A 13,553-nucleotide genomic window follows, 5' to 3' on the forward strand; every position below is an offset into this window, starting at 1 on the left:
ATTCAGCCAATAAGATGGTGAGAATGCTTACAAGCCCACAAGAGAACTATCACTATTGTAATATCTATGATGACATCACAGGCGTTTTCATGCATCATACACCAGAATTGTACTTTATAAAGGCACACAGTTCCATAGAACCTCACCCACTTTTCACTTGTGCGGATTGTGCGGATTGTGCTGTTGTGCGGATTGTGCTGTTGTGCGGATTGTGCTGTTGTGCGGATTGTGCAAATTTTGCGAATTGTGCAGAGAACATTGTTTTGAGCAAAACTTGTTTGAATAAACCAGAATGCCGAAACCCATGGTCTATCACCTCAACAATGAGCTCTTTGACATCTTTCAGCAGGAGATCAAGGAGCTTCACCAAGATGTAGCGGCCATTACGATGGAGAAAGTCAACACTGAACGCTACTATGAAGACATTGTCTCAGAAGAGAGGGAGGAGAAGCAGGCCTTGCTTCTGGAAATTCAGGAGCTTAAGGAGAAGCTGGAGAAAGCCGAATCCAAGAACCAAGGCCAGGTGGGCAGAGATGAGACAACGTGCTGCCCCACAATACAAGAACTCCAACAACAAATGAAGGAGATGCAAAAGAAACACCGTGATGAAATTGAGATGCTCACCATTGAGTTTGAAATTGATCTCGCTGTGGCTCAGAAAGAGATAAAGAAGCTCCAGGAAAAGCTGGAGAACAAAATAAATCTTGATGCAAAAAGTGATTCAGCAAAAAGGGAAGCCATTAAGAGTCTCCTAAAATTCTCTGGTGACTGTGAAGGAATGAAGAACATCTCCACTGAACATTCAATCAAAGTTCAAGATGAGGACATTCCTCATCTTGATGTCCAACAGCTTCAAGAAATGCTCCAGAGAGAAAGAAAGCTGAGGATTGAGGCAGAAAAAGAAAATCTGGATCAATTCAAAATTTCTGAGGCTTTCTTTGACATGATGGAGCAAGAACTGAAAACTGAAAGAGAACGTAGAGCCCAAATTGAGGCGGACAAAGAGGAAGCTGTGGAGATCGCAGAAGAACTAATTAAAAAGCTTGAGGACATGGAGAAAATGTCCAAGGAGGGTCGATCTGAGACTGTTTTGGTTGGCAAAATCCAAATGGAGCTCCAACAGCTCGAGAAAATGGTCGAAAAAGAGAAAAGTCTAAGGGTCCAAGGAGAGACCGAAATCGCTTCTCTCTCGAAGATGATAGAGTCTCTTCGGCAAGAAACAGACAAAGAGCTGCAGAAAGAAAGGGCTCTAAGAGAAGAGGCAGAAAGAGGTAAGTTGGAGTTGGAAAAGGTAAGTGATCAGCTTCACCAGGGTTTAGAGAAAGCCTGCAATATGACAGAGACGCTCTCGGCTCAGACAAAACTCCTTACCAATAAGCTTCAGGCAGAGGACAAAAAACGCAGATCTCTGCTAAAAGAAATCCAGGATCTCACCCTTATGTTGGATAAGGAAAAGGCCCTTAGAATCGAGGCAGAAATGGAGATATCTGCACAAAGACATCCAGGAACTCACCTTCATGCTGGACAAGGAAAGAAACCCATAGAATCGAGGCAGAGAATTATGAAATGGAGACAATAGAGATTTTAGAGGCAGAAGGAAGCAGAATGCAGAACCTGGCAGAAGAAAGGCTTGAAAGAAAAACACCATTTCATCAAATTTCAACCTTAAAGTCATGCGAATAGCTCTTTATTGGTGTTAAGCAGTGGTCCCCAAAGTCGGTCCTCGAGGGCCAGCACCCTGCATGTTTTAGTTCTCTCCCTGGTGGTAGTAACAACCTTTTCAGCATGTCAATGTTCTTCTTAGGCCTTCTAATGAGCCCTCGAGGACCGACTTTGGGGACCACTGATTACAAGTATTAAATCTAACAAGTATTTCATTTGAGTCAGGAGTTTGGTAGGAAGGAGACACCTTAAACATGTAGGCCATGGGTACTTAAGGACTACGGTTGGGAACCACTGCGACGGCGGTCAATTCCCGGTCTGTCCACCCTTTGCCGTTTGTTTTCCCACTTCACCCACCTTGCCTGCTGGTGTTGGTCAGGCGTGCCGATGGCACAAAAAATTTGCAGCCTCACTTCTGTCAGACTGTGGCTACAATCCAGTAGCTTGCCATCAGCAGTGTGTGAATGAGTCCTTTGACATCGACATATTTACTCCCTTCAAAAACATGAAGTGGCCTGAAACAGGCCATACAGTGCGATTTTGTTTTAAAGTTTGCATGTTCTATGTCAGGGGTGTCCAAAGTCGGTCCTCAAGGGCCGGCATCCTGCATGTTTTAGTTCTCTCCCTAGTGGTAGTAACAATCTCCACAGCAAGTCAATGTTCTCCTTAGGCTTTCCAATGAGCCATCATTTGATGCAGGTAGAGAACTAAAACATGCAGGATGCCGGCCCTCGAGGACCGACTTTGGACACCCCTGTTCTATGTCAATGTTACATTTTTATTGAACTCTTTAATTTAAAAAATGCTTAAAAACAAAACGACGACATAAAAGGAAAGGAGTTGGTATTCAGCCTCTTTACTGTAAAGGGTAAAGAGGCTCTTTACAGTGAAGAGCCTCCTTCACTGTAAAGAAACAACATTTCTGTTTTAAATGTTGAACATTTTACATCATCATTGTACGTATTCAAACTCATAACGTCATGTAAATTGCTGTTGATTGCGTTTGTCTTTGTTTTAAATGTTGCAAGATCAATGTCAATGTTGCATTTTTATTATGTCCTCCTTTTTGTTAAAACAAACGCTAAGAAACTATCAAATAAAAACAACAACTAAACAAAAATGGAAAGGTTGGATCTATTCCGCCTCTTTCCAATAATGTAAATAGTTTCTTCCTGTGTTTGTTTCTGTTTTAAGTTGAAAGTTATATACCATCATTCTATGTATTCAAATTTTACTGTAATGTAAATAGCTGTTGATGTGTTTGCCTTTCTTTTAATTGTTGCAGGTATGTTGCAAAAAGAACAAAAAAACAAGCAAAATAAGGGAGGAAAATGTTTTATTTGATTTTGCATCTATTCCTCCCCTTTACATTAATCTAAATAGCTTCTTGTGTTTGTTTGGCACAAGAAAGTTTTATATCGTCATTCTATGTATGACGATATAAAAGTTTTATATTGTCATTCTATGTATGGCAGTATAATACATACATAGAATGACAGTATAAAAGTTTTATATCATCATACATAGACAATATGTTTTATGTCATTCTATGTATTCAAACTTTAATGTAATATAAAGACCTGTTGATGTGTTTGTCTTTGTTTTATATGTTGCAAGTTTTGTGTCAGTGTTGCGTTATTATATCCTCCCTTTATGTAAAAAGAAAGCTAAAAAACAACAAGAAAAAAAACAACAAAAAAGGAAAATAATTTGTTGTCTTTTTCTATTTGATCTCTATGAAGTGGGTCTGGTGACATGGGAGAGAAAAAATGTGGCCGCGACTTAATAATGGGAACGAGAATAACGAGAATGGTAATTACTCATTTATTTCGTGGGAAATACTTAACCATGATAAGTCGTGGCCACGATTTTGTTTTCCTTTTTCCTGACTCCACAGATTTCAGATGTACTCAACTTGACCGATAAGAGCTGGCTAAATTCATTGAAAACATTTTCCACATATTTGGGGTTTTGTATAACATTAGTGTCTGACCTTTGACATTGATTCCCAAACATTCAAGAGAGTCAAATATGCTCAAGAAAATCATTTTACAGTTTGGTGAATTATGAAATATTAGGAAGTCCTAAGCCTAAGGACTCTTATGCTCTTATGCTCATTGTTCTCGCTTAAGAAATTATAATTAGGAGACGCCAATTTGATTAGTACAGATGCTTCATTATTATAAGGTCTCAGCGGTTTGTTGGGAATCATTAGAGAAAGAAAATGCATCATGAACACATATCTTAGATCAGAGACCATGTTGATTTTAAAGCAGGGTTAGCCTGTCCGAAGGCTAACCACTGAAAATCACACAGACGACTGTTCTGTCGATTATCTAAAAATGAAAAATAATAACACGACTAAAAACCTACGAAGACATAGCTGTCCACCTTGATTGGTAGTGTCTGAAATAGGTGTTCTGCATATTTAGATCGTTCATTAGCAGGCCTCAGCAGAGCTAGCTAATTAGCATGCTAAAGAGCTAAGCCAGCAATTTGAAGTAGGGGCATATAAACAGGGTAACTCTGGAGGAGTTGCAGATATCCACACCTCCGTTGGTAATTCTGAAGGCAACATAGCTGTGTGTTGTTTATGAGTGGTAAACAGGGCTTTAAGTGAAAAGAATAAGTCCTAGCACTCCCCTTAATCTCTTTTCTAAAGTGTGTTGATTAAAGTAGGTTGAAAAAAAAAATGCAAACCCTACTTTTCTATTTGTAACAGAAAACAAAGGAAAAAACTTTGATCACTTTTCTTCACGTTTGAGTTCATCCATTTCACAAGAATTCAACAATATTTGAAGAAATTTGTGTAAAATGTGTAAAAGTTTATAGTCCATAGCTCATAAGTGTAACTTCCTGAAGTTGTCCACACCAACTCTGGGATGAAGGGGACAGTCCCCACCAATATTTCCTGCCCCTTTTTTCTTTATGTGCATCTATGAAACTCGGCAGCAGCTGCACGTTGTATTCAAAGCATTAACAGCCAGGTAATGCTTTATAAAATTCCTTTGTAAAACGTAAATTCAGAGTTCAGAGGGTAACACTATATTTGAAGGGGTGTGCATAAGGCTGACATGACTGTCAAATGCACCAGTCATGAACATAAAGAAGTCTTTATGAATGTTTATGACAGTTGTCATGAAGTGTCATTCGGTAAATAATGACACTTTCAATGCAAAGTTCCTCTAAAAGTTGCATTAAAAGTCCATTAAAAGTGCCAACTTCGCATGATTTTGTAAATTATGATCATTTAATGCAAAGTTGGCATTTTTAATGGCCTGTCAATGCAACTTTTAGAGCAACTTTGCATTAAAAGTGTCATTATTTACCGAATGACACTTCATGACATGACAACTGTCAGACTTCTTTATGTTCATGACGGATGTTATGTCATGTTTATGACAGTGTCATGTCAGTCTTATGCACACCCCTTCAAAACTGTTCAGAGTCACCTGGTGACATGGTAATGTAGAGCTGTGTATCGACAGGGAATAAAAAGGGTCAAATCAAATAAAAATGAGTGTACCTCATCTGTACAGACTGGTAGAACAATCGTTCTACCAGCTGATCCCCTCCAGTCACTGAATAGATGCTTAAAACAGATAAATGTGCCACAACTTTCTGCAGCTGAACAGAAACAAAACTGAAGTTATTATTTTTGGACCTAAAGAGGAATAGTCTAGAGTTATAGATCTAGAGTTGTAGATCTACAACAATTTCTCACTGATTTTGACTCAATAGGTCACATGACCTAGAAGCTATTGAAGAGAAATACTCAATTTAAACAAAAAAAAAAAATAGGTAACAAAAATAAAAATGTAGTTACAATGGAATAAAAATGTATGTGCCTCATATATAGAGTTTAGTATAACAATTACACACCGATTTCTAGTCAATGTGGCACGCAATGTGGAAGCTATTGAAGAAAATGTATTATTTAACATTAAAGTTATTTAATATGTTCCAGAGTTCAAATCTAAAATCTGCACTCCATCCTCAAAATAAAAATTACATAGTTATGAGCTTTAAATATGTGTATTTGTACCCTGAAGACAAATGAACTGCTACCAAGAGTCTTCTTTTTTTAAAGGTGCAGACGGGTCAAAATGAATAAAGTGGCTGCAGCGCGTTTTGCACCTTTTTGTTCCTCAGGTAAGCCCTCCGAGCACAGATGTTGCCCCTCTTGGTCTCCAGGGTCTGCAGGCGTCGTTTGAGCTGACGCATTAGTGGCGGTTCAGCCTGTTGCAGCGCTGTGTGGACCATGCTGTGCAGCTCCTCTGGATCCTCACACACATCATAGTACACCACCTCCTCCTTCAACTCTGAAACAAAAGCACATTCATACAACGTCATTATGTACGCTATGGATTTACTTGTTATAATATTCAAAGTATGACATCATCAACATAAACTGCTGATTCGCCTTCACCTGTGAGTGTTCACATTAAATCCTCCATAAAGTCACATAATTAGTTTGGAAAATTCATTTTCGTTTGGCCCTTCTTTTCAGCAAATAGTGAAGGTCACACTGCTATGTTTTAGTTTGGAAACTCTGGAGAGCATAAAAGGTTAAAAGTACAGGTGGACACACACAGACACACGCACAGCATGTTAATACTGCACACGCACCTTGGAGGTAACACCCCATGTCCCTAAAGGAGCAATTAGAGAAATATTTACATGAACGGAGGGGACCATTTCCCCAGAGTGACCTCAAATCAAAGTGTGTCAAATTTAAATATGTAGAATTATGTATGACATAATTTAAATTCAGTTTTTTAAAAACATGTCTAGCTCTCTCCCTGTAACTCTTCCTATAAAAAGGTCTGGAGATGCTAATGCTTAAAATAACTACTTCTGTTTTATTGCCTAAAGTTGGCATCAGATTTGACAGAGTGTTATTTTACTGCTGTTTTAGCAATAACTCAGGACCAACTCTGACCAGCTCCACATTAAAATCTGTGAAACGTCAACTCATCAAATCAGGACTAGATTACTAATGAATTATACATTCTCTAAAGTACAGCTTTTTGTCGGCGATGCTTTTATTTTGTTTGCATACACATTTTTCCAGGCTCAGTTTTGAGATTTTCAAATGATAGCAAATTATTTCATTTTTTTCTTATCCAGATGTGGAAAACGATAAAAATCTAAACATGTTTTGTTAACAGCAGAGTCAGCTTTAATCTTAAAAAAAAAAAAAAAACGAGAAGGAGCATTGTTTATTTTGTCAATGAGTTTCTATTTGTGGCAGCAGTAAAAATCCACTCACAGTTTTTCACTCCCAGTAACTTAGATTGTGTACTTTACCCAAATGCAATGTTAAATATTTCCTAATTCTACAGGAAGAAAATAGTTTGAAGTACTAATTGGTCGTGTCACATGAGAGACACGGTCCTGCTGACCTCACCCTGTCCGTCAAGCCTTCATTATGCAGCTTTTATGCTAATAATTTTAATAACACACAAAGATGATATGATTAAATATGAAATGCTGTTTTTACTTGATGCTTGCAATTACTCAGGAGAAAAACAAAATCGACAATTATTTTAGCTTGTTTTTATGCCTACGATCATTTTTATCCTAAAAATCTATTCCATCTGTTGCATTTAAATACAGATTGATGCATTTCTTTTCTATGAAACCTTTCCACTAGTTGCAGCGCACACCTTTAATTTGTCGACGCAGGGTGTCTATCTGAGCCACCAGCAGCTGCTCCTCGTTCTTCAGGATCTCAAACTTGGCGTCATAAAGTTCCAGCTGGGTTTCATAGAACTGCAGTTCAAGCTGGTCCACTGTGTCGCGTTTCTGACCGGCCTCAAACGCCGACCCCTGCTCAGCTCTCTGGTTCTGGACTCTCCCTGACAAGTTCTCCAGCTGTAGAAAAAAAACAAAAACACCCTTGTCAAGTCAGCCTTTAAAAAGTGTGGAATATTTGGCTTTTTAAATTCACACCCCGTTTGTACATGCGTGCTAAAAACACTCTGACACAACTGCATGTTTACATCTTTTCAACTGATGTAAAAATATGTGATGTAGAAACGTCTTCAGACAGTTTTCTTCTCTGCGACTCTTAATGAGGGGAGCTGGAATCAGCGGCTGCCTGCAGCGTTATGACAGTAACAAAAAAAAACAAAAAACCGCTTGACATTCTTAATTATGAGCTGACACTTTATATTCAAGCCCATGTCTCTAAATGCTCTCCGTCATAAAGAACGCTGCGTGACGCCCAGAACATTTGCAAAGTAAAATTATTTTCCTCCCTTTTTTCAGTTCAGACTGAGCGATCCCAAACTGAAAGAATTACTTCAACATTTGCAGTCACAGAGTTTAACTAAAGCACAAATGGAGGAAAATTCGCATTCAAGTGTTTTGTTACTGCAGTCTTTGCACACTCGGGTTCGGAGATTTTCTCCCAATCTTTTCTGGTGATTTTCTTTAAAAGTCCTCCTGGTAGAATAAAGACCATTGGTGAAAATCAGGAGATGTTCAATGTGGTTCAAACAAATATCCGGTTTCACTTTCCACACTGTATAAGTTGGGAATTTTGACAATTCAGGTTTCCCCTGAACATATGCTAAATGTTTGAATGAACGAACATACTACTACTACTACTTCTGATGAGATAAAATGTAGAAAAAACATTTTTTATCATCCTCTTTTCCTATACCTGAAATAGGACTGGGTAATATGGCTTAAAAATAAAACCTCCAGATTTTTTCATAACGGATAAAAATCGATTTATCACCCAGTCCTAACCTGGAAAATACATTTATTCCATAATTTTCTGTTCTGCGTACAAACCCAGCCAGATCCACAGTCGATGTTTGGATCAACGTCTCTCACCTTGTTGCTAAATTTGGCAAAGGGGGAAGTTGCAAAGGTGGAGGGACTTCTTCAGTTTAATTGATCTAAATGTGGGTTATATTTGCAGCGAGCATCAAAAACCAAAACATACAAATTGCATAAAGAGGTCTTGATGTTTTCCAAGGGCGTCGTGCGCACGCACAGAAGTGCTCACTGTAAAAAAAAATAAAAATATATATAAAATTAAAAAAAAAAAAAAACAGTCCAATGTGTCACACTGTGAAATCTGCAGGCACACCGGTGCATTCATCAGAGTCACCGTGTTACGGTGCCACCAGCACAAAATCCTGCGTAGGTGCAGCTCGCTGATCTCATTAGAAACACTCGCACACAGCCGTCTATGCAAAAGACTCACGTTGATTTCACAGTGGTGGCCACTTCCACCATCCTCGGGCCTGACTTTTTAACAAGCTTAATCAGATGAATAATGCAGGTGAAGATGCTGAAAGTGTTCTCCTGCTGCCCCCACAGAAAAGGAGAAAAGACCAGCTCAATATGCACAGCGTGACAGCTTATGGCTGCAAATAATCTGCTGCAGTTTCCCACTCCATACTGTGATCCTGATATTAAAATTGCTCTACACCAGGCAGTCACAGAGCACACACAGGCGGTACACTGTGAATATGTATACACACACAGACACACTGACTTATTTATGCATGGAGGCAGGTTTTTTTTTTGTTTTTGGGGGGGTGGGGGGAGTGGAGGGATTCTTTTGAGTTTTTAGAGAGAGCTTTATAAATAGATCAAAAGAAGCTCTGCAGCCAGAGATTCAGACAAGAATACCAAACAACAACAACAACAAAAAAGCCAGCAGTCCATTTAAATCGCTGCAGAACTACAGTCACTACTAAAGCTGTTTTGCCTTGGTACAAAAAAAAAAGAAAAAAAAAAAAACCTATTAAGCGCAGACAGAATGTTTTCACCAATTACAGAAGCCCCGAAGAAGCAGCCGAAACCCCCGTCAGACGTACCCGCTCTTTGATGGTGTCCTTCTTGCGGCTGAGGCACATCTCTGCCGCTCGCATGTGCTGCAAGGTTTCCTTAGCTAAAAGGAAGCGCAGCTTCTCCAGTCTAGGAGCTGCAGACGCCCAGGCAGCGGGTCCAAAACGCTTCTTATCCTCCTCCATCTGCTTTACCATGCCTTGACATAGACATGAAAATCTGTCAAACTGCTGCATCTCGCAAAAACTTAACAGACCTTATATGATTACATGAGAATTATCAGCTAAGCTGTTTACCAGTTTGTTTGTTTATTCCCTGATAGCTCTTTGAAAATTATGTTGATGACATCCAGCTATGACATCATTGCTTTAGGATATCTCACTTGCTTTTAAAGTTTTATTGAACTACCTGGAAAAAACAGTGGCAGTTTCTCCCACCTGAATTTCAAGCTGCTCCACAAACTGATCTATATTCTGGATGTAGCGTGAAAGCTGGAAAATAAGCTTTTGAAGTCAACTTTCTCAAACCCATGCAACAGATTAAAAAGAGTTCAAAGTTTTTTTTTTGTTTCTTTTCACTATGAACCTGAATTGGTTACAAAGAAACTTAAAAGTTTTTTTTTTGTTTACCTTGACAACCAATGAATTCACACCTTTGGCGTTTAATGTTAGCATTTTGTTAAATTCTTTGAATAATTTGAAATTCTTCAAAAGACAGAGCATGGAAAATTGATTAATTTACATCTGAATTGCAGTCATTTAATATCATATAAACTGAATGTTTTCTTATCTAATTAAAAAAAAGATGCTTTCGTGTGATTTTATTTTATTTTTTTTACCAAATCCACCACAGAATTTATGATATGATCCATACAAAAAAGAAAAGAAAAGCAAACAACTTATACCAGCCAGGGCCTTTGAAGTCTGTGCAAAGTAGTTGACAGTGATGTCCTGAATGGAGGCGACTGCATCCTCTGCTTTCATTCTCCACTCCTCCGCCTCCTTCTCCAGAGCTGCAATCCTCTTGGGACCCAGCTCCTCAAACTCCAAGGATTTCTGCAGAAAAACAAAAGAAAAGAAAAGAAAAAAAAAAACAAGTGGACCGTTTATGATCAGAGCACCACCTCATAGATCTGACAAACTCTGGGATTCAACTTAGATTTGAGATAAATAAAGAGTCTTTAGCGGAACAAGAAAATGACTCGTGTTTTGTTCAAGTTTCAACCGGACTCACCAGAATCTCCATCTTGTAAAGGCAGGCCAGTTCTCTCATGTCTCTAAAGGGCTGCAACAGGTACTGGAAGAAGCTGGTGGCGACAGTAACCAGGTCCTGATAGGCTTCATCTTCCTTCTCATAGATGCTCAGCAGTGCCACCATCCCATTAGTGGTGCTGTGAGTCTGCAGCAGCTGTAAAAACAAAACAAAACAAAAAAAAACAAACAAAAAACAATAAAATAAGTGAACATAAAAACACCATCACCTCAGTTTATTCTCAGAGCCAACTGTTGTTTGTCTTGTATGACTTTTCACAGCTCAGATGGGATAGAAAAATCTTTACTGGAAGTTGTTTGGTGCGCTCTGATCGATGCCAAACACACAGCTGGTGCAAGTCTTTTTAAACAGGATGTGGGTGGTCCAGAGTTATAGCCTTGCAAAGCCATATCAACGTGGCTAAATAGAGATAATAAATCAATAATATAAATCCAGTGAAATTTACATATGAACAAATATTAACGACTTCACAGGTTTAATAAGGGATGACCCATTGAAAATCACAGACAGGCAATTTCTGAGATGCTGACATTTCAACAGGGATTATAAGAAAAGCATGTTACAAATCAATAATTCAGTTTTTAATGGGGGGGGAATTCAATAAAATAATAAACATAACACATTTAAAATGCACCACTTTGCAGGATCTCTATTGAATTTGTTCATCCACTTAAAAAAGGGGGCTTTTATTCATGAAATCAATTACTGTAGTTTATAGATTTTTAGTTATTGACATGAGATTGAAAAAGTATGTTTTCACTTTGGCATCGAGGACTTCCTTTTTGAAATTCTGGCAGCAAAGTCACAGCTGCGTCATACTAGACCTGATTTTAGATCTTTCCACTGCCACTGTGTGGCGCTCTTCTTACAGGCAACTGTTTCCACTTCAGGAATACACACAGCTTAGTGAGGTAAAAGTCTGCAATAATCCAGTGATGTGGGACTCAAACACTTGCTCCAGGGTAGGTATTTGAGTCAGGAAGATAATTCATCAAATAAAAAATAAAAAATTATATATTATTTCTTAAAATGTTATGATTATAAACAAAGGCCAAATGAGTTGTAGTTTGAGTTAATTTGCATTAATGTTACTGGGAAAAACAACTACCAGATATAACAATGCATTTTATTAATTGTTACACTATTAAACCCCAAGTGTGGCAAATCTATATTCAATGAATTAACAAATATGTTTTTTAGGGTTGGACATCATAATGGTGACGTATGTATGGAAAGAATAACCGTGTGTTCAAAAATATGCTTTTGGAGATAATACAGGGATGGAAATGTGATTGTTGTACCTGATTAAATGTATATTGAACATAATGGCATTTATTTGTGGATAACATATTGGCTCTTTCTGCCTTTTTCCAGCTTCTTTTATTATTATTATATATATATAGCGTTTATTTGTTGCGTCATTCATCTTTATTACATGCATGTTTTGATTTCTTTGTAGACGTGGATTATTTGTATTGTTGCCAACATCTGCTGTAAAATTCATGACAAAAGCCACACTGAAAGATATTTATTTTTAGACAATTTGTGAGCTAAAATTGAGGGAATAAACTTTCCAAATGAATTCAATTTTGGGCCCTAAATGTTGCAAGAGAAAATGTGGAAAGTTATTATTAGCCTGCAGGATCTTGAAGGAAACGTAATATAATTTTTCACATCCGATCCTTAAAAGACAAACAATAATCTGAAGATATAACGTCAGAGTAGTCGAGAAAATACTAAAAGTTAACACATGAAAACAGAAAGATGAACAGCAACATCTGAAATAGTACAAATCACAGGAAATGTTCACAGAAAAGAAGAGGAGCAAACTTCCAGTGAAAAGGTGCTTGTTAATTCTTATTTAAAGAAAATGTGACTGTTATCAAATGCTTCAGTATTGGTTGTTGTTGTGCATTTCTTCCATGTAGAAACAAACTAAGTGAATGGATTAAATCAGCCCTTAATGAAGACCTTATGGGGCATAAGATGGACTTTTGTGAATCAGACTGAACTCCAGGACCACCAGCAGCCGTGTGGCCCCTCACCTCCTTCAGGTGACCCTTGGCCCTTGACATCTCCTCCTGCATGGTCTTCTTTTTGAACTCCTGTAGATTTTCAAAGTACTCATCCACATCCCTCTCATCCTGGGTGAACAGAGTTTCCAGGACGATCTTTCTCCCGCACAGGTCAATGGCTGTGCTGAAGTATTTTTCCAGCTTCCTGCACGGCGTGTCAAAGTCCCTCTGGTCGTCATCCTCCGGACCGGACTTCCGATTCGACAGCAGCAAGTCCCAAATGTTACTTTCCCCAAAGTCGGATAAATCCGGGAAGCAGCCGCCCAGGACGTCCGCCACGCATGTGAACTGTAGGTGGACGTGTTTCAGGTCGTTCACGGAGAACAGTCCTGCCCAGCTCATTTGAGGGTCGCCACCGGCGGGGACCTCAGCCTTACGTTTCTGCCGCTGTAACGTCCGGTTGTGGCAGGTTACTGCGAACTTCGACTCGATAGCGTTCCACTGGACGATAAAACCCAACTTAAAGGGTTCATTCTCTTCAAATATGTTACTTTTAACTGCCACCCACCCCTCCAAGCTGTCCAACCGGTCAAACTCTACACTGTCCATGTTAAAAACACAGCTTTCACTTTGGCCCCGGAGAAACTGTTGGCTGTGTTTACAACGTCCGCCATTTGTATGACGTTGCTGCCTTCAAGTGCATCACAAATACTCGGAAATTCTAAAAGCCTATTTCATCTGAGCTGAAAAACAATTAAAGCCAATTAAAACTAACACATTGTCATAATTTTT

The 13,553-nt window shown here is 38.7% G+C and overlaps 1 protein-coding gene across 1 annotated transcript in view; it reads right to left on the bottom strand.

Moving 5' to 3' along the window:
* whamm (WASP homolog associated with actin, golgi membranes and microtubules) overlaps nt 1-13,492 on the bottom strand; it is a 21,042-nt gene extending 7,550 nt beyond the window's left edge. The window contains exons 1-6 of the mRNA XM_007560176.2: nt 12,792-13,492; nt 10,708-10,881; nt 10,379-10,529; nt 9,504-9,673; nt 7,332-7,539; nt 5,800-5,984 (exon numbers count right to left, since the gene is read on the bottom strand). Coding sequence (XP_007560238.1) covers nt 5,800-5,984; nt 7,332-7,539; nt 9,504-9,673; nt 10,379-10,529; nt 10,708-10,881; nt 12,792-13,370 — 1,467 coding nt within the window. The 5' untranslated portion in view covers nt 13,371-13,492. The remainder of the gene's footprint in view (nt 1-5,799; nt 5,985-7,331; nt 7,540-9,503; nt 9,674-10,378; nt 10,530-10,707; nt 10,882-12,791) is intronic.
* Between the last annotated feature and the right edge of the window lie 61 nt (nt 13,493-13,553).

Source organism: Poecilia formosa, unplaced genomic scaffold (genome assembly GCF_000485575.1).
Source record: "Poecilia formosa unplaced genomic scaffold, Poecilia_formosa-5.1.2 Scaffold113, whole genome shotgun sequence".
NCBI lineage: Eukaryota > Metazoa > Chordata > Actinopteri > Cyprinodontiformes > Poeciliidae > Poecilia > Poecilia formosa.